This window comes from Cucumis sativus, chromosome 2 (genome assembly GCF_000004075.3).
Source record: "Cucumis sativus cultivar 9930 chromosome 2, Cucumber_9930_V3, whole genome shotgun sequence".
NCBI classification, from domain to species: domain Eukaryota; kingdom Viridiplantae; phylum Streptophyta; class Magnoliopsida; order Cucurbitales; family Cucurbitaceae; genus Cucumis; species Cucumis sativus.
The window spans coordinates 17,534,113-17,552,468 of record NC_026656.2 but is presented as its reverse complement, the minus strand read 5'-3'; the positions used below and the strand labels follow the sequence as shown (position 1 = coordinate 17,552,468).

Genomic DNA, 18,356 nt, shown 5'->3' with positions numbered 1-18,356 from the left:
GCTTCATCTTTTAAAAGCATATAGTAGTTCTCTAACTTTACAAATATCTACAGATCCTTTTACTTAAAGTTAAAAGATTAATGAATGGTTTAAGCGTCTAACACACCAAATTAAAAATTAAGAGTTAGTATAGCGTTTTACAACAATGAACTTTTCGTTTTCCTTATCACTTTTTTTTTTCTCTAAAAGAATGAGTAATTGTTTTAATTAGAAGCACAGTCAACATTAAAATAACAATCATAACAATAATGAAACAATACATTTTCCTCTTTGTTTACAACAATAAACTAATTGCATTTAATAGCACATAACATATAACTATTCTTCGATACACAAATAATTAAATCGAAATTTTGTCGGATTGCCATATCTAAAATTTAACAAACTAAATGGCATTAATTGTGGTTCCAATTTTTTGTTTCTTAAAATAAACGTGATCGTAATTAGAAATTACGTTTATTTTTTGTATATAGTAATTAAGAGAAGGTCGAATTGTGCAAAGAAAAGTAATATCAAAACCAAATTCATATATTTCTTTTTCTTAAAAAAGAATATATTACACAATAGAAAGTTGAAAACAAAAAAGGGAAAAATACTCCATTGGTTTTGGGGAGAATGTTTAGGCTACGATGACGCACACAGATTCACAGTGGCGACGAAAGACTTTCCCAATATTTACAAAAATACCTAAGGCATGAATCCTCTGTATCGCACCTGCATGGAAACTGTGGTGATCTCCCACTCTCAACACTGCACGTGTCCCACCTGTTTCATTTTCCAAATCAGAATATCCTTCTCTATCAAATGCTACACATTTTTTTTTTCATTTTAGTTTCGGAAATTCCATGAGCATTAGGGCATTTTGAATTCTTAATTTCCAATTAATATTTTAACACTATATTCCAGAAGTGAGTTTGAATTTTCAACTTTCAACTTTGTTTATATATATATATATAAAATTGGTGGATTTGAGCAGCTAAAACAAAAAGAAATTAACTTATATTGTTGGAAGTTGTGCTTATGACCTTAATTTTGAAAAGCAAGAAATTACGAAGGTGTTTCATACATAGATTGGCTCTTGTAGTTGATAGCTATTAAGTATATACATTAAGTGGGTTATAATAGTTGGTTATGGTGTAGACTACTTCAATGTGAGTAGAAAATAGAAAGGATGATCTAAGGTTTGTTTTCAAAAACTTTATAGTAAAATTTATCAAATTTTATATTAACATATATAAATTTTGTTTGTTACGTGTTGTAAATAGTTTGGTTTATTAGTAATAGTTGAAAAGAAAAAGGGGAAATGAATTTTCATTGTTAATATTTTCGAATTTTGAATAAATTAATAAGACATACCGGGAGAGCTCCAACTTCGATAAGTTTAGGGACGAGATGGCCGCTAAGATGCAGAGCAACAAGAGATTCCAAGCCGCCGAAGCTCGCGCCACCGATGAAAACCGCCGGCGCAGAACTGTCTCGAACGAAAGACGAAGAAGGAACAGCGGCGATTTCATCGTGATCGTCAACTTCGATGACAGTAGGATGGACACCGATGATGGCGAGGAGAGTCTTCATGACGTGGCACATGCTGCAAGAGGAACGGCTGAATATGATCACCGGATGGTCTGTAATCAGCCGCCGGATCCGAGTTTCCGACGACTCATCCACGTCGATGGATAGGGAGGAGGAGGAGGTCGGAGAAGGAGGAAATTCGAAGGATACGGCGTCGTTTGTGCTGCGGTGCATCGCCGGATAATTGGGAGAGACGGGAGAGAGAAAATATAGGTCAGGGCGGGAGTGAAAAAGGGGAATTGTTAAATTAGGGAAGGGGCAGGGGAATCCTTAAGTAGTTTATATATAGTTTTTTTTTTCTTCTTATTTTTTAAATCACAACTTTATTATTTATAATTTTTTAATAAAAAAAAACCTTTTGGAGTGAAAATGGGTGGCTTACGTCATTTGATTTTTAGTATCAAATTGGTATTTTGGACCCAACAAAAAATAAATTAAAAATAAAAAGCCCTAATTTTATTAGTGCTTTTTTTTCATTTAATTAATGTTGAAAGTTATTCTGAACTTATTATAAGCATGAATATTTTAAAAATATTCTCAACTTTTCTAAAATTCCAATAATAATTTTTATTTTTTTTATAAAATTCAAACAAATATATGTAAGGTTAGATTTTGGACATAACAATAGTGTTTTAAAAATTCTCCTATTAATTATAATTTAAACATCATAATGTTTTTTTTTTTTTTCATAAATTGAACGTAAACCATCCAATGAGACTAACCATATAAAAACATACCATCTGATAGGGTACTCCAGTGGTATAAAAGTTGTTAATCAACTCTAATAATTAATTAATGTTAACTAAATTCTAATCTTGCACGCAAACGATACTCTTAAATATAAATTAAGTTCAATTGTTAATGATCATGTGACTTTATTAAAATATCAATTTTTAATACGTGCACCGTCCATAAAACGTGGAAATTAAATAGTGAGGAAAGAAAAATTAGGGAAGAAAATTTTCACATCCATTGATTTTAGTTTGGTTAGATTGAGTTCTTTATTTAAACAAGTAGAAAAATTAAATGTAATTTTTATATATGCTTTTATAAACTTTATTTATTATTGCAGTAAATAAATGCAATTCAACGTAAAATCTAATATTGTTATTGCTAATACTGTTTTTGAGTTAGCTCTATTGGCTCATCAGTGATGTGGGTGTTTGTTGATGATCTATGGTAATTTTATTCTTTGTTTTCTTTAAAGTGTGATATAACGTAACATCGTTTTTCTCTTACGATTTATCACCACTACGTAGTAACTAACCGACATATTCATTCATTACGTTACTTTACAAACTGAAATTAGTTTTTACATTATCATTCCAAGTTTGAAAAAGGGTGTTCTGTACCATTTAATTTAAACTTTTCTTGTATATATGCTTTTATAGTAAGTGTATATTAAATTGTAAAGAGACATTTTACAGGTATATGACCAATAATATGTACTAGCACTCTACTTTATACTACATATATGCTATGTACCAATCTATTCGGATCACTCTATTGTTCTTCAATTATTGATCTTGTGTTGCATGTTTGTTAGGTTGTCGTTGACTGTTTATTCATCTATTGTATTATTTTTGTTTGCATTGTAGAAATGACGTGAGTTGAAATGTTGGACGTATTTACTTTGGCACCATCCAAAGCTTTATTATTGGGTTATTCTCGTTGTTTTGTTTCCTTTATAATTATACCAATTAAGCGATGTTTGGTTCGTGAAGGTAACGCAAAATTATAGGGTGAGAGAAAAGGAAAAGGAAAGGGGCTTTGGGTGGTAAAAAGTTATAGCGAAGTGGACATGTGGTTAAGATGAGGGTAAGGCAATATGAAGGCAACTCATTGACACGACATTGGGCTCCACGTGGTGGGGAAAGTGGAAGGTGAAAAAAGGAAGGAATTTACCTTTTACTTTTAAGATGAAAACCTAATAATAATACACATAACAAAACAAAACAATCAATCAAAAACTCGATGACGTGGCGTAATATAACATTGATTTGTTGAGGTGGGAGCCTTATGAGTTTTCCCGTAATGAAAACCCCACACTTTCCAATTCATCCTCACATTACTGAAACGACACGTCGTCCGCACTCTCGTGTTCTTTACTTTCCTTTTTTTTTCCTTTTCGTTCCCCGCACGGGTTTGGGAAAATGACGATGAAGGAGATGACGTGGACCAATAAGATGATTCCATCTCATATTTATGTGAAAATGGAAGACGTGGCCGATGCCACCGAGTACGGCGTCTGTCTGCCACGCCATTAATAATTGATGAGTAGATTGAAATTTCTTTGCCATAATTCTGTCCCCTTCCCTTTGAATTATCAAATAATTAAAATGATGATGTGATTCAGTATTTTCGTACATTCTATAGTACTTTTTTTTTTCTTTTAATTTTCATGAGTGAATTGTGCAATTATAGAAAGAGGAAGGGCACAATTGCAATCCTTTTTCTTCATAAAATTTATTTGTGAATTTGCACTTATTAACTTGTTGGTAGTTCAAATTAGCATTCAATTAATTTATTTTTTAAACGTTGTTATTAAAATTTTACTATCAAATTTAACCATGATTTAAATCTCAATGGAGTTAAAAATTATTTAGTCTACAAATTCAATTTAATTAATTTTATTTTTAAAACACAGACAAAAAATCATAAAATATTAGAATACAAAAAATAAAAGAAAATACTTATTAAAGGCCTAAACGGGTATAGTTCAACTTACATGAAAATAGATGAAAAGACGATTTGACCGGTGGTTTGGATAAGTTAAACTTTTAATTTCAAACTTTTATTCAATATAAATTATTATCTTTGTTAAAAAAAGATATATAAATTAGTATTTTAGATAAACAATGATTATTTTAGTTGAAAGTTAGGCTGAAACCACAGCTACTTACGTCAGCTCTTACGGAACGTAGTTGGGGCGTGGTGAACTCTTTCTCCTTCTCCTTCTGCTCCCATGCCTTTTCGATAACAAATCATTACAATTATTTTTCTTTATCATGAAGTGATTTAAATATGATCTCAAATTCCCACATTTTCTACTCTACAATTTTAAATATAATTTCAATTTAATTCTTCTACTATAAAACTTAACTTTCCTTCCCCACATGTCAAAATGTTACATTCTTATCTTTTTAAAATAAATTTTTAGCAATCAAATATCTCACATTTTCTTAAACCATGATCTAAATTCCCAGTCTTCTATGTACTCATAACAAAAAGTATATATATATATATGTGTGTGTTCTAATACACAAAATTTCTTCTCCTCAATTCTTGAGTTTGGGTCGTTGGACTTCAAGTCACTGCATTCAACCTAACATTTCTTAGCCATAAAAGTATTAACTAAATTAATATTTGTCATTCACTTGAGTTTAAAGGCCCTTTGTTTGAATAAGAAGACTGTTAAAAGAAATTCCTAGTTTTTTATTTTCTAATTCTCTATTTTAGTCCATGAAATTCATGTTTTTTTTAAATATAGTACATGAATTTTCAAAATATAAATTTTGGTCCATAAATTTAAAGAAAAACAACTATTTTGATTAATGTGTTTAGTTCTTTTTTTTAAATAGTGATAATAACATAATAGAAATAATAGAAATAACACATGGGCTATTCAAACTATGTACGTTAGAGTTACATACTAAATAGATAAATACTAAGCATAAACGTGATATATTTAGAGCCACCATGATTATTTTGGAAGGTTAGAAATTAATGTAAAAATAAATAAAAGAGAAAATAATCACTCTTACAAATTATAAAAATATGAAGACAATCAAATAATTCTTAATTAGATATATTAATTAGTTTGGTTGGTGGACTAATATAGAGTAAGTGGAATAGAAAATACACAAAATTAAAGACTACATTAGAAAAAAACTTTCTTAATAAAAAATGCGATGAATGATTAGATTTAGGATTTGATGAACCTCTAATTCCTTACAAAAAAAAAAAAAAAAAAATTAAAGAGAACATGAAAATAAATAAAGTAAAAGTTCTCTTCAAAAGAAATAAAAAAAATGTAAAGGTTGGAAAGCGACATGTCGTTTTGTGGGTGAGACGTTTCTTTTTCATGCGACTTGGCGAAAAAAAATAGAAGAGAGGCCTCTTCAACTTGAAGAAGGGTTAAATGCTAAGTTAATTCTCAAGAAACGGAAAAAAAAAAAAACAAGTTAATTCTAATATATATATATATATATATAATTCACATGTGATGCATATGATTTTAAAAATAATTTAAACCTATTTTTTTAAATATTACACCTTTTTGTTGTTAAGTACTTTCGACCATAATTATAATAGATATCAAATTTATAAATAATAATTAAGCATACAATAACAAAATTATGAACTTATATAATATATAATTTCGTTAATATTTAAAAAATTGTCTATTAATGATAAATTTTTATTATTGATAGATTTTATTATATATTTATAATTTTATTTAAAATATTGTTTTACGTGTATGTGTAGGCTAATATTTTGAATCTGGTTATTATATTTTTAAGTATTATTTAAATACTATTTTAACGTAGTTTATAAATTTAAAAATTCTTACGCTAATTGTTTTGTATTAAATCATTATCGCTTCAAGTTAATCGATAGACATTAAGCTAATAGAATTGTAATGATATGGAGGTGTAAATCACATCGTTAAAAAATAAATTCAAATTTCTATAAATAAAATTATTATAACATTTTAAAATGGGGTGTGATTTAACTACTTTTATGATTATTATTATAATTATGATTAAGATGGCTTTGTGTGTTTTATATTGTGTGATGAGTCATATGAGTTAGCAAGTTGTTTAAATATCTAATTTTTAACTAAAAAGGTTTATTTTTAGTTAATTAATTAATTTAATTCTCCACCGTTAAGATTCTGGAGGTGAATCTCTCTCTCAATTAATAATAAGCGATGACGACGACCCATTCACGATTCTTCTTTTTCTACATGAAGTTTGGTTGTTGATTTATTTTTTAAACTTTTGAATTCCAACGTTACACGAAGATTGTATTTAAAATCTTTTACTATGCCAAATATTAAACATAATTCTGTCGACCCTAAGGTTAATATTTCATTTCACATCTTTAAAATGATATTTTGTTAAGAAAAATAATAATAATAAATTTATATAGACAACTATTCTATCTATAAATGTTTTATTCGATGTCAACCCGTATCTCACCTAATAAAGTCATTTGATGCAGAGTAAACTACTTGCATCCAATGAACTGTGCCTTGTCGACATGAGCACTAAGAAATTTATGTAGGAGCCAGTGAGGACATGTGCCCTTTCATTGGTTTTTATATTTTAATAATATTTTGTAGTTGTCAAATTATAATATATATTAAATAATGCTTTATTCTTTACAAAATGTTGTTGTAATGTTGTGGTCGTGTCCAAGAGTTCAAGTCCTACGTTTACAAAAAAAAAAAAAGAAAAAAACATGTTTATTATATAGTGTCTAGCTATATAAAATTTATGAATCGACATGAAATTGTATGTCTATTGTTCTAAGATTTGCTCAATAAACATTAATTAAAAAGCTACAACAACACGGGTAAATTATTTTAAATTAATTTGATGAAATTAAAAGCTTCCTATGTAAATGGATATGGAAAATTGTATTGGATGACAAATTAATTTAGCGGTCTATGTAACGTTTGTGATTTTGCAAATATAAATAAAAAAATTTCAAATTCATATTTTTATAATTATTTTATTTTATGATTCTTTTGTAAATAATAAAATATGTGGACGGTAACTTTTTCCATTTTTTTTGCAAGTGACCCAATGGATATAAATAGATGAGTTTAGGATGAAGACTACAATTATTTGGTAGGTTAAAATTCATCCATCCCTTGGATTTCAATCATGAAAGGAAAATCCTTTTTTGTGGGCTTTTAGAGCCCAATTTACAATCCAACAAATGGAGGCCTCAGCTCTTTGTTCAATTATACCTGAGATGATGTTTAAGTTGATTAATAAATTAATATTTACTAAAAACAATGATTGTTATTATAATTAAGAAAAAGAGAATTTTAGAAAACAATAGATTTTATAAAATATTTACCGTCTATAACAAGTTTTATCACGAATAACTATTAATGTGTTAGAATGATATAACAGTATGAGTGACATAATTCAAAATTTTGATATTTTAATTTATTTTGTTATTTAAAAAAATGCTTCTTAACAAAATTAAACTTTTTTTATTGATTGATTAGTGCAAATATAATCATTACATTATTTCTCATTTCTTACTTTCTTTTTTACTTATTTCCTAACAAATTATTTTATAGTTTCAAATATTGATAATAAAGGAAGACAATCTAAGGTTTTGTTAAAAGGAATGGACCATTTTTTAATATTGTGCAAAACATGGGTATAAAAATGTCTATTAAAATCTTTAGTCATCTATCTTTTAGCATTTGAGTATTTTGTTGGAATGAAAAACATCATTTTACTTTGACACTCAAAGTATTTCAAAATTTTAAATTTTAAAGACTAAATATGTGATTTTGGTTACTATACTAAAACGATCTTAATTTTATAAAATAAACAATATTTTTTAAAACATAACAAAAAGATAAGATATTTATATGTAGAATAATTTTGAAAACGAAAAGAGTTCAGAGGCCAACTATACAAAGTATTTCAATAAATTGACACCCAATGCATAATATATTTGTCGTTTAGCTTTTACCATTTTTGATACGTTAGAAACAAACAAGTAACAAATTGAGAAAAGAAAAAAAAAAAAAATTGGTGAAGAAAAAAGATAGAAAGGAAGGTAAACTTAAAATATTTTTGAAAAACTGTCCGACTTCCTCAACATCTTGATTTTGATTTTGTTAGGCAATCATAAATATTTTTGTTTATGAAAATTTTAAAGGACTGATATTAAAAAAAAGACCTGGAAGAAACGAGAAGTTTCGATTAGATATTTTTGGTGAGGTGGACAAGGGGGAAGAAGCTTCTGACAAACACCTGAAAAAGACATTGCTGAGTCCTAGAACATTCCACTCCGACGCCATTAAAATTCAGTTTCTTCCATCCATTTATCAATCAATCAATCTCTAAACTCATTTCTTCTTCAACTAATCAAGCCCATTAGCTTCTCAATCTTTGACTAACTTCGCTTACGATCAAATCTGTAATGGATGAACTGAAAGTGAAACCCGAGGAATCACTTGTGGCCACCGCTACCGCGTCTTCTTCTTCTTTTTCTTCTTCCTCTTCATCCGTTACTCCCCAGCCGATTGAAGGCTTACACGACGTTGGTCCACCTCCATTTCTGACCAAGACCTTTGAAATGGTCGAAGATCCATTGACGGACTCTATTGTTTCATGGAGTAGAGCTCGTAATAGTTTCATCGTTTGGGATTATCACAAATTCTCTAGTACCTTGCTGCCTCGTTACTTCAAACACTCCAACTTCTCTAGTTTCATTCGTCAACTCAATACTTATGTAAGTTTTTCACTGAAATTGATATTCGTTGTCTTTCTCTCCGTTTTCTTTACTTGTTGACGTATCGATTTTCTTCATATTTTGATAGTATTTTGGTAGAGATATAATTTCACGTATGTGAATTTAAACTGATTTTGAATGGAGCTAATTGAAATGGGTAGGAATTATGAACGCAACGAATTAGTTTGGAGTTTTAATTGATACAACGTCCACAGTGTTGTGGGTTTTTGTTTCTGAAGTATGTTTGAAAATTTCATAACCTAATCTCGTTGATGTTGAAATTCTTCAATTAAGGGTTTTCGTAAAGTCGATCCTGATCGATGGGAGTTTGCGAATGAGGGGTTTCTGGGAGGACAACGGAATCTGCTAAGAACCATAAAGAGGAGAAGACATTCACAACAAAGCATTCAGCACCATGGAGGAACATGTGTTGAATTAGGGCAATTTGGACTGGAAGCTGACCTTGAGAGGTTGAGAAGGGACAGAAGCACGTTAATGGCGGAATTAGTGAGATTGAGGCAGCAACACCAGAGCTCAAGAGATAAAATAATGACCATGGAGGATAGGTTAGAGAAAGCTGAGAGTAAACAGAAGCAGATCATGACATTCCTCAGCAAAGCCCTCAAGAATCCTTCATTCATTCAGAAATTTATTAATAGTAATCAGGGAAGGGAATTGAGAGGTGTAGAAATTGGAAGAAAAAGAAGACTAACTGCCAGCCCAAGTGTAGAGAATCTCCTGGATGAGAATGTACCTGTAGCTCTTAAACAAGAAGAGCTAGAAACTTCTGAACCAGATATAGAGACGCTCTTAACAGTCAACTTTGAAGACGAGTCAAGCATTGAGATCGCGGACCCTGTTTCCGACTTGGGTCATTCTGTCCACGAAGAATCGGGGATTTTCAGTCACCTTTGGGTTGAAGATCTTGTGGCTGGACATCCAGAAGAACCCACAATCATTGTTAATCAATCAGACATTGATGTGGAAGTGGAGGATCTGATTGCTGAACCCCTAGATTGGACTGAGGACTTGCAGGAACTCGTTGATCAAATGGGGTTTCTCCGGTCAAAGCCATAGATATAACAGTGTAGTTAATATGTTTGCCATTTTGCTTCTCTTCGTGTGGAATAGGTTTCAGCTGGCTCGTGTAGGAAGGAACCGTGGATGTTGCAGGGGAGCCACAGATTGTTCCTGTTTCCTTATATCCTTTGAAACTCATTGGCTTTTTCAATATTATGTACTTAATATTCTTGGTTGTGTTCAATTGGTTTGTGGTTTTTTTTTTTGTTCATCCATGGTTTTATTTGCAGGCATGTTCAGAGAAAGGAAACCTGCGAGAAGATTCAGTCATATTCTTATTTCTTTACCATTAACGTAAGACTAATTATTCCATTCATTAATTGGAACCCAATAACTGTTATTCATTTGAAATGTACGAGTCTGCCAAATCTTTTCCCTTAAAGTATGTTTGATGCTCACTACTTTTTGTGGAGGATAACAAAACGCAGCTATATCATAACTCAGGGAATAGATTCCTGATAAAATTGTATTAGATCTTGAAAGGCTATTGGTCCTTGGTTGATAGTTCTTGTTTGAGCTTAATGATGTTAAGCTCAGCTATGTAAAATGGAACAAACACAAGTTTAGAAATTCAGGCTTCATTAACTGAGTAGAATTCTTTTATGATTTTCTGTACTGTTGGTTGATGGATATCCTTTGGTGGCAGAAGAAGATAAAATCCGCACGGTTGTTTTCTCAAGAGAAAGGAAATTAATATACCTAGAGGTAGCTGCTCTCTCTTTCTCACTTTAGAATGCTCCTTACAGGGCGAGAGGTTTTGGTCAATGTCAGTGGATGGGGTTTTTCAAGTTCATGGTTTGTTTGCAATTTTCCATGGCATGAAAAAGCATCTCACAAGTTATTTTGTATGGAAGGGCTCCGGAGGCACACATTTGAGATCTCTTGCATTTATTGCTTTGCTGGGATTGAACACGCAGCCAAAATAACATGGGCCCCTGAACTATAGAATTGTTTTCCTTTTCCCTCGCATTTAGGGGATTGGTAAATAAAATATTGGTTCTTTATTCCAGGGAAGTCAATGATCCAGTGAAACAAGATATGTACTACTCGAATCATTCCAGGCAGAAAGAAGGATGAGTTCCATGTACATGAAAATGCGACAAATCAGAGGTTTTGTTAGGGGCACAAGAGGCAGAAGCTTTAGATGGGCGCTGTCAGACACACAGGCACCCTGGGGCTGGGGATCCCCATATATGAGAGCCTAGGAGACATCCTGATTTTTGGGCTCGGCCGTGGTGAAGGTATTGGAAGCGAGCCTCCGAAGAAACCTGGTGACGGTCTTGGTGACAAGTTCACTTGCTCCAGTGCTCGTGCTTGCAACTCTGCTGGATACTCCTTCACACACCCTATTCTAGGGCCAACTCCACTGCTCCATCTGCACAGCAAGCGCTTTGGTATGTCTATCAACGGTGCCTCTCTGCTGCTACCCTGATCCTCTTGCCGCTCATTAGTTGTGACCAACTTGACGGGTACTGCCAAATCAACATCATCTGCAACCATGTCTTCTGAAGTTGTTTCCGTTGTTTCCTCGCTCGTGTTGTTAAGTGAGTAGTTGTCATCATCTACCGAACATCTCTGTATAATAACGCAGGAATCCCCATTGAGAAAATTCAAGAAAACAAGTTGTGCAATCTGAAAAGAAGCTGATATAGAAAACTACATCCATGTAGTTATATATCTAATTTCTTACCTTAACGTTGGTCAAGTCCACTGTATGTTCTTCAAGGAAACTAATGAACTCCTTAAAATTGTTCTCTGTTGGGAGGTAATGACCACTGTATGGCCATATAGCCTAAAGAAAATTCAAATGAAAACATCATCCTCTATGAATTACACGCTCTACAGAATGATTATCCTACAAAACACTCATATGCTCAAGCATTCAATTATGCACCTTGAGAATTCCATCAATGGCAACTAATCTTCCTGCAGCCGTTATAGCTCCTCCAGACAGGAAGCTGGAGTGTTGAAAGCGACCTTTCTTCTTCTGTCCCACATACAGATCTCTTGACGTGCTGAGTACAAAAATCCACTTGGAATCTTCAACTGTGGTGATGGGTATTCTGCTTTGCTTGTAAACAAGCCTCCCATTCTCCACAATCACCAGGTACTCCTCCCTTTCTTTCTGCAACAGAAATGAATAGAAACAATTGCTTACTGCTCGTAATGGAGTAGAAACTACAATCTAATCAGGCGACTTACCGGTCCAAGGTACTTGATGCATTGCTTATACAGAACTGATCTACGGCACTTCTCAAGATTAACCCTCTTCCCATCACCAATATCCAACCTTTTAAAAGGAAGCTTGAAGGATAAGAATGAAAGCTTTCGGTGTAATGATACCAGCAATGTGATTGGGGAAATTACCAGTAGAAGAAAGGTTGTGTGCTCTTGCTATCAAACCAAACATCATAGTAAAAATGCAAGTTATGTCCATAGCGGTGGCGGGGATCAATCTGGCCAAAAGAAGTTCAATAAAACGGTCAACATCCTCTTCTCTAACCTCTAAAAGTTTGAACTATATGAACTTACTGCTTCAAGCCAGTGTTGAAGAGCTAATTTTTGAGCATTCTCATCCTTTGATAAACCTTTCCCAAGCTGAACAAGTTAGAGAACATCATTATTGTTCTAAACCACAACTAATGAAGCATACTAATACCAAGAATTTACCTTTGCAGCTCTCGTCCTAGCCCGGGACCAACGGGAGGTAGCGGTTTCTGTCTTTTCATCGTCGAAGAATGACACCGAGCTTACCTTGAGAGCGGCAAAGTCTAAAGCTTTCCACCTTCAAAATTCATCGAGAAGAGTGAGAAACAAAGCATTCAACTTACTTAAACCAAAAAAATTGAAAAAAAGAGAGAATTCTTTCACAAACCATAACTCCTCAACCACAACAGCGCAATCTGCCAGATTCCTTCTTGTTCTATAGCTTTTGTAGACCTTTTGTAGCTTAGTTGCTGCCGAATCCAATTCACTGACTGGATTATTAGAAGAAATAGCAACCGGCTTGGGAAGTGAAATACTTGGTTTTTTCCTATTTTCGGGTTGTCGAATTTTTCTCTCTGAGGAGAAACTTTTGTGGTCAACGACTACATGGTGAAAAGAATCAGAGACTTGTTTTAGTTGCAACCTGTTTAATTTCGGTAGGTCTTTTTCTCCGACTCTATCACCCCTTCCTTCTTCCTCTTTCAAGCAAGACTTTTGAACATTCATCTCTCTGCTCTGCAAATCTGAAGACAAAGGAATGTTTCTATGCATTCATTGACAAGAGAAAAGGAAAAAGAAACCGAAACGTTTTGACCATTTCAAACCCAGATGAGGAAATGAGTTCCAAACCCGAAATGAACTCCAAGGACTTTCTGTTCATGATCCAATGGAAGATGAACCGTGCTTTTCAAGGGAAATTTGGATGTATTTAATGCAAAAGTTGAGGGTGTATTTTTTAATGCTGTTTTTCGTTTTGTGGGGCAACAGTCGTTTTCAAACTGGAGAATCGCAGTCGAAGACAGAAAGTGATGCATTAATCTAATATGTTAATCTACACGATATTGCCTTAGAAAAAGGTAAATAATAGCAAGTAGTTGATTTGTTAATTGATGAAATGAAACACTGGATATTTAATAATATCCGACAAGAAAAGCCAGCCATGGCAGCCGAGCGATGAATTTGCATGGTTCCATCTTGTTGTACTGTCAAGCATTATTGAAGTTAAATATCTTTTCTACCAACCTCTTTCAGAAGGCAGTTGAACCATCATAAAACCAATTTCTACATATAAATATATAGGCTGCCATTGTTGAAGCTGTTTATAGTTTTTGAAAAAGTCTTCAAATCCATTCGGACACCTCGTGTATAATTATTCGTTTAAGAATGTGTCAAGATTGATTTTAAATCTTGGAATTTGAGAAATGATTTTAAAAATTAATGAAACAAAAAATTGAAATGAATATATTTAATAAAAGAATCTTATGATATCAAAGTAGAAAAGAAAGTTAAGAATAAGAATTTATAAATATAGACATGTAACCATTTGTTGTTTTAATTGAAAATAATAATATGATAAAGTTAAATAAATAATTTTGCTTTCAAATCTTAAGAAATCTTTAGAAACAATCAACTAGATTTATTTAGAATTAAAATGTGTTATGAATTTGAAGTTTCAAAATCATGGATGACAAAAAAGTAGTAATTAATCGTAAGAAGTAACCAGAAATACATTCATGCTTGCTGATTAAGCTAAATTTATTTTTATTCTTAAATCTATCAAGAGACTTGATGTAATAAAAGCCACTCACTCAAGAAAATCAAATCGATATTAAAAATTCAAAAGCAAAAATTTTAGAAACGAATATCCAAAATTCAGAGCTTCCCAATTGCAAGAGAAAACAAAATCTAAGCACAGAATGCCCACACAGAATTAAGACTAAATCCCGTTATAGATTCAAGAACATGTGAAAGTCACAACCGTACGCAACAGTAGACCAGTTACAAGGGAAATCTAAAGAGGGCTCAACATTAGAGAGCTTTGTTTTATGAAGCAGAAGAAATGGACTGCGTCTTCTGCCGAGGCGGGATTCGGAGCCATATCTTCATGCTATCATATGCTGCAAACCCAATGGCCACAGAAGGAACAATCTGCCAATCCATAAAATGGAAGAATTATACGTACAGTTAGCAGTTACATCCATAGATAAAAGTTACACTGTTCTTATCTGCTATTAAAATTTAGATTTTGATGTTTCAATCTTAATACTATTAAAATTTAGATTTTGATGTTTCAATCTTAATACTATTAAAATTTAGATTTTGATGTTTCAATCTTAATACTATTAAAATCTAGATTTTGATGTTTCAATCTTAATACTATTAAAATTTAGATTTTGATGTTTCAATCTTAACTGTTACCTTAATATAGTTAATGCTCAATCCAGCGAACAATTGTCTCCATCCTTGGTTACGGACGATCATCTTAAGACCTTCTATCGAATTCCTAAATCTGACTTGACCGTTAAGTGAAGATGGCATATCTCCAACCTTTTATGGCACACCAAATTGGATTTGTTCAGTTCAGTTTCCAAAGAAATTGACATGAAGATAAAAACTCTTAAAACAAAGCTGTTTGAAAATGATCAAGAATAGTACCTGCATTTGTCTTCTAACGACGTCCAAGGGATACGTGAACGTTTGCCCCAATAATCCAGCTAGAGCTCCACAAGATAGTCGCATCACAATGGAACTCTGATGCTCCTCAGGAACATGACTTTTCAGTTTCTCGTAAACGTAAAACTTCAAGCCAGCATAAGGAAGGATTCCAGTTAGTGTTGGACCTGTTGGATACATGGTAAGCTCAATTTTCAAAAAGAAAAAAAAAATCAAGTTATAGCATAAACTGAAGTGGTGACATCGGAGACACACCTACACCACGATAGAGGCCACGTGCTCCACCAGCGCTATAAACACGCACTAGAACGTCCTTGATGCCATTGTAGGCAGGTTGAGAGTGATAACTTCTTAAACCAGAGTTCCTCATTCTTGTGTCAGTAGTCTGTATCACAAAAAGACAAACAGTTAGATGTATAAAAAAGATCCAAAAAAAGATACAACCAGTCTACTTCAGAGTGCTTGACAGAATAAATCTGTTGAACAAGAAACTGATTATACCTTGAATGTATGTGTAAGAGGTAATATGCATGAACTGAAAGATTACTACAAATGGGGACACAAAAAGGGGGAGGGTATTTATTTTTCATAAAAAGGACACTGAAAACATCATATACCTGGTAAGCCAGTTTTGTTCGTGCCAGGTCCAAGGGATATGTACATAAAACAGCTGTTCCTCCAGCTACTGAACCAGCTAAAAGATCAATATGAGGCCCAACACCTAAGCCTGGGTAGTTATTCAAGATCCAACATCTATACTGCTCATACGTCATGAAATGAAGAGCTGCATAAGGAATAATCCGAACAACGCTAGCTCCATTTCCCCTAAAGCATAAAAAGTAGATAACTTATTTTCAAAGGAAATAGGTTTAAACAAAGTAAAGGCGAAACTGGACAAACTTCTGAACTTACTTATAGAATCCACGAACACCCTCATGCTTCAGCACCTTCTTCAAAGATTGAAAGACACCAAGAGAATGAAATCCTTCAGTTCTAGTCTGTCAATGTTCACAACACAGAGGTCAGAACAGAAAGCCAAAAATATTTTATCTAGGTTGAAACTCGAACATGTTGTCTACTGATCAAATTTAAAAAACCTATCAAGACTTGATCATTTTCATGTTAGCCACATAACCTAAACACTGGGGTTGGTATCCTAAAACCATTTGGTATTGGATCATAGGCTCACTTATGTCAAAGTGCGAACAATAACTTAAAAAAACGAACTGTACTTCTTGGAAAAACAAATTCATCACTACCCAAGTATGGCCCGATTATGAGCCTACAAAGATTCGATTTTAGCTTCAAGTTGAAAACTTAATAACTTAAAACCCTTTTTGTCTGAAATGACCTTGAGATATGCAAAGCCCTCTAGAGGTTGAAAAAAGTGGTCAATAGGCGTAGTTCAAGAATTGGTTCCTCATTCTTCATACCCATCCCAGAGTCTTGCAAGATTTTCATCCATACAGATGAAAGAAAATAGGTTCTATAACTGTGTCTTTGAATTCTAAGGAGCATGCATATAAAAGAAAATTAGCAGTATAATTAAATAAAGTGTCTAAAGTAACCAACAGGAAAATCACCTGCAAGAGTATCTTAATCCGTTCTAAGGGTGCAACAGCAGTCTTGGCAAAGGCACCAGCAGCACCACCAGCTATCAGCTCTTTAACGTAAATGGGTAGACTATCGATGTACGAGACTTCTCTTTTTGCAGACGAACCATCAACGAACCCCGCAACATTTGCGGACAAAGTAGACCCTTGAGAGGGATTCATTTTGGACAAGCCAAAATCTTACAACTGCTCAAAACCAAAACAACTTAAAAAGCGATCTCACAGCAACAAATTGATATTATCCGCTCTGCAGTTTAAAGAACTCTTTATCCCATCTATCTCTTTGAACACAATGTGAGAAAGCCTTTCTCTCAATAGATGGACAAGGCGGCCTGAGAATACCCAGTAAGGATTCGGGCAAATTCACAAGCCAATCTTCTTCTTGAAAGACGACAAGATACATCCACAGGAACAATGAAGCTGAGCCTGCAGACCAAATATATTCCAAACCGCTTCAATTATAACAAAGCCCCCATCAATCTATCAAAGAGATACAAATCCCCCATCAGAAATCGATCACCATAATCGTAAAGAATTATTCATCACAACAAACTCGTACAGGAAAGAAAAGCAACACGAAAAACTCCCGCAACCCAATACAAATCCCACCCAATCAAAACCTTTTGAACCCCTAATTAAGATATTTCGATAAAAACAAAAACCCATTTGCAGAAAAATTTTGCGAATTGAAATTACAAACTACCCAAAACCCCCCAGGAAGAACCAATCAAAACAATGAAATACATCGAAAAGAGAAAATCCAATCAAGCACAAAGGATGAAAAAACAAACAACAAGAAAACGGGAAGAACTCACTCGTGATTTGACTGAATGGTGACGGGAGAAGGGGCAGTACAAATCGCAGTTCCTTGTGAAAATCTTAGTAAAACTACCATATATATAATCAGAAACCGTTCTTCTTCACCGCAAGGGGAAAGGAAATCTTTCCTAGCGGCTACGCCGAATCCCCCGTCTACTCCGTCGCCTCTCTCTGGATCTTCCTCTCTCTTGAATCTGGATTGGTTTGTTCTTTCGATGCGTTTCTTAATGGGATTTAAAAATTTGTTTTTCCCTATTTCTTCTCGGAAACGTGATGCGTTGGAGAATCGGCTATAGTCAGACCTTCCCTGGGCCCCCAACTTCGGTTGTCCACGTGTCTGCCACGTTCACTGTTGACCGAATCAAACGGACCTGTTTTTCCCTTCTTTTCTTAATCATGACTACGTGGCCAACTTTACATTCGTCAGTGGAATTCAAAGTAAATTAGATTGCGTTTTACCAAAAGTTTAAAAATATTTAGCAAGAATTTGTTTTAACAGACAATAAAATCAATTTTAAATATATTTTTAACCATCCCATATCTATCTGCACCCTCGATTTACTTTTATCATGGAAATATGATAATGAAATTAAATATATAGTTTAAATTTGATGTTTACCA

General features: G+C 33.2%; 4 protein-coding genes across 7 annotated transcripts; 1 reads left to right on the top strand and 3 right to left on the bottom strand.

The window, feature by feature from the left end:
* Positions 1-495: 495 nt before the first annotated feature.
* On the bottom strand, positions 496-1,831 carry LOC101218698 (glutaredoxin-C6). Its single transcript, XM_004142881.2, has 2 exons — positions 1,357-1,831; positions 496-765 (listed from the first exon to the last, which is right to left on the bottom strand). Exons 1-2 carry the CDS (start codon positions 1,744-1,746, stop codon positions 745-747), a joined length of 411 nt encoding a protein of 136 aa, XP_004142929.1. The 5' UTR covers positions 1,747-1,831; the 3' UTR covers positions 496-744.
* A 6,743-nt stretch (positions 1,832-8,574) lies between these two features.
* Positions 8,575-11,832, top strand: LOC101219171 (heat stress transcription factor A-2). Of its 2 annotated transcripts, none has more exons than XM_031880532.1 (4): positions 8,575-9,063; positions 9,358-10,437; positions 10,790-10,848; positions 11,154-11,832. In XM_031880532.1, exons 1-2 carry the CDS (start codon positions 8,752-8,754, stop codon positions 10,138-10,140), a joined length of 1,095 nt encoding a protein of 364 aa, XP_031736392.1. In that variant the 5' UTR covers positions 8,575-8,751; the 3' UTR covers positions 10,141-10,437; positions 10,790-10,848; positions 11,154-11,832. The 2 variants fall into 2 exon arrangements, with proteins under 2 accessions (XP_031736392.1, XP_031736391.1); XM_031880531.1 differs by having other exon boundaries at positions 8,576-9,063; positions 10,998-11,832.
* On the bottom strand, positions 10,577-13,882 carry LOC101218931 (IQ domain-containing protein IQM1). 2 transcript variants are annotated; one of them, XM_004142882.3, is made up of 8 exons: positions 13,019-13,882; positions 12,814-12,928; positions 12,676-12,741; positions 12,511-12,599; positions 12,346-12,433; positions 12,038-12,268; positions 11,834-11,935; positions 10,577-11,718 (listed from the first exon to the last, which is right to left on the bottom strand). In XM_004142882.3, the coding sequence occupies exons 1-8, from the start codon at positions 13,399-13,401 to the stop codon at positions 11,284-11,286; spliced, it is 1,509 nt and encodes a 502-aa protein (XP_004142930.1). In that variant the 5' UTR covers positions 13,402-13,882; the 3' UTR covers positions 10,577-11,283. The 2 variants fall into 2 exon arrangements, with proteins under 2 accessions (XP_004142930.1, XP_031736390.1); XM_031880530.1 differs by lacking the exon at positions 12,676-12,741.
* Positions 13,883-14,438: 556 nt separating this feature from the next.
* On the bottom strand, positions 14,439-17,980 carry LOC101219645 (mitochondrial carrier protein CoAc1). 2 transcript variants are annotated; one of them, XM_011651225.2, is made up of 8 exons: positions 17,732-17,980; positions 16,887-17,342; positions 16,216-16,301; positions 15,921-16,128; positions 15,559-15,688; positions 15,286-15,470; positions 15,049-15,177; positions 14,439-14,778 (listed from the first exon to the last, which is right to left on the bottom strand). In XM_011651225.2, the coding sequence occupies exons 2-8, from the start codon at positions 17,076-17,078 to the stop codon at positions 14,674-14,676; spliced, it is 1,035 nt and encodes a 344-aa protein (XP_011649527.1). In that variant the 5' UTR covers positions 17,079-17,342; positions 17,732-17,980; the 3' UTR covers positions 14,439-14,673. The 2 variants fall into 2 exon arrangements, with proteins under 2 accessions (XP_011649527.1, XP_004142932.1); XM_004142884.3 differs by having other exon boundaries at positions 16,887-17,396; positions 17,732-17,979.
* Between the last annotated feature and the right edge of the window lie 376 nt (positions 17,981-18,356).

Bases quoted from the DNA above. Each gene is read 5' to 3' on its own strand.
- LOC101218698 (XM_004142881.2), bottom strand. From the start codon at position 1,746: ATGCACCGCAGCACAAACGACGCCGTATCCTTCGAATTTCCTCCTTCT. The intron at 766-1,356 runs GTATGTCTTATT...AAAATGAAACAG, and splicing joins TCGAAGTTGGAGCTCTCCCG to GTGGGACACGTGCAGTGTTG.
- LOC101219171 (XM_031880532.1), top strand. From the start codon at position 8,752: ATGGATGAACTGAAAGTGAAACCCGAGGAATCACTTGTGGCCACCGCT. The intron at 9,064-9,357 runs GTAAGTTTTTCA...TCTTCAATTAAG, and splicing joins TTCGTCAACTCAATACTTAT to GGTTTTCGTAAAGTCGATCC.
- LOC101218931 (XM_004142882.3), bottom strand. From the start codon at position 13,401: ATGCATAGAAACATTCCTTTGTCTTCAGATTTGCAGAGCAGAGAGATG. The intron at 12,742-12,813 runs GTAAATTCTTGG...TAACTTGTTCAG, and splicing joins CTAGGACGAGAGCTGCAAAG to CTTGGGAAAGGTTTATCAAA. The intron at 11,719-11,833 runs GTAAGAAATTAG...GTTATTATACAG, and splicing joins TGGACTTGACCAACGTTAAG to AGATGTTCGGTAGATGATGA.
- LOC101219645 (XM_011651225.2), bottom strand. From the start codon at position 17,078: ATGAATCCCTCTCAAGGGTCTACTTTGTCCGCAAATGTTGCGGGGTTC. The intron at 16,129-16,215 runs GTAAGTTCAGAA...TTTATGCTTTAG, and splicing joins GGTGTTCGTGGATTCTATAA to GGGAAATGGAGCTAGCGTTG. The intron at 15,178-15,285 runs GTACTATTCTTG...GTGCCATAAAAG, and splicing joins TCGTTAGAAGACAAATGCAG to GTTGGAGATATGCCATCTTC.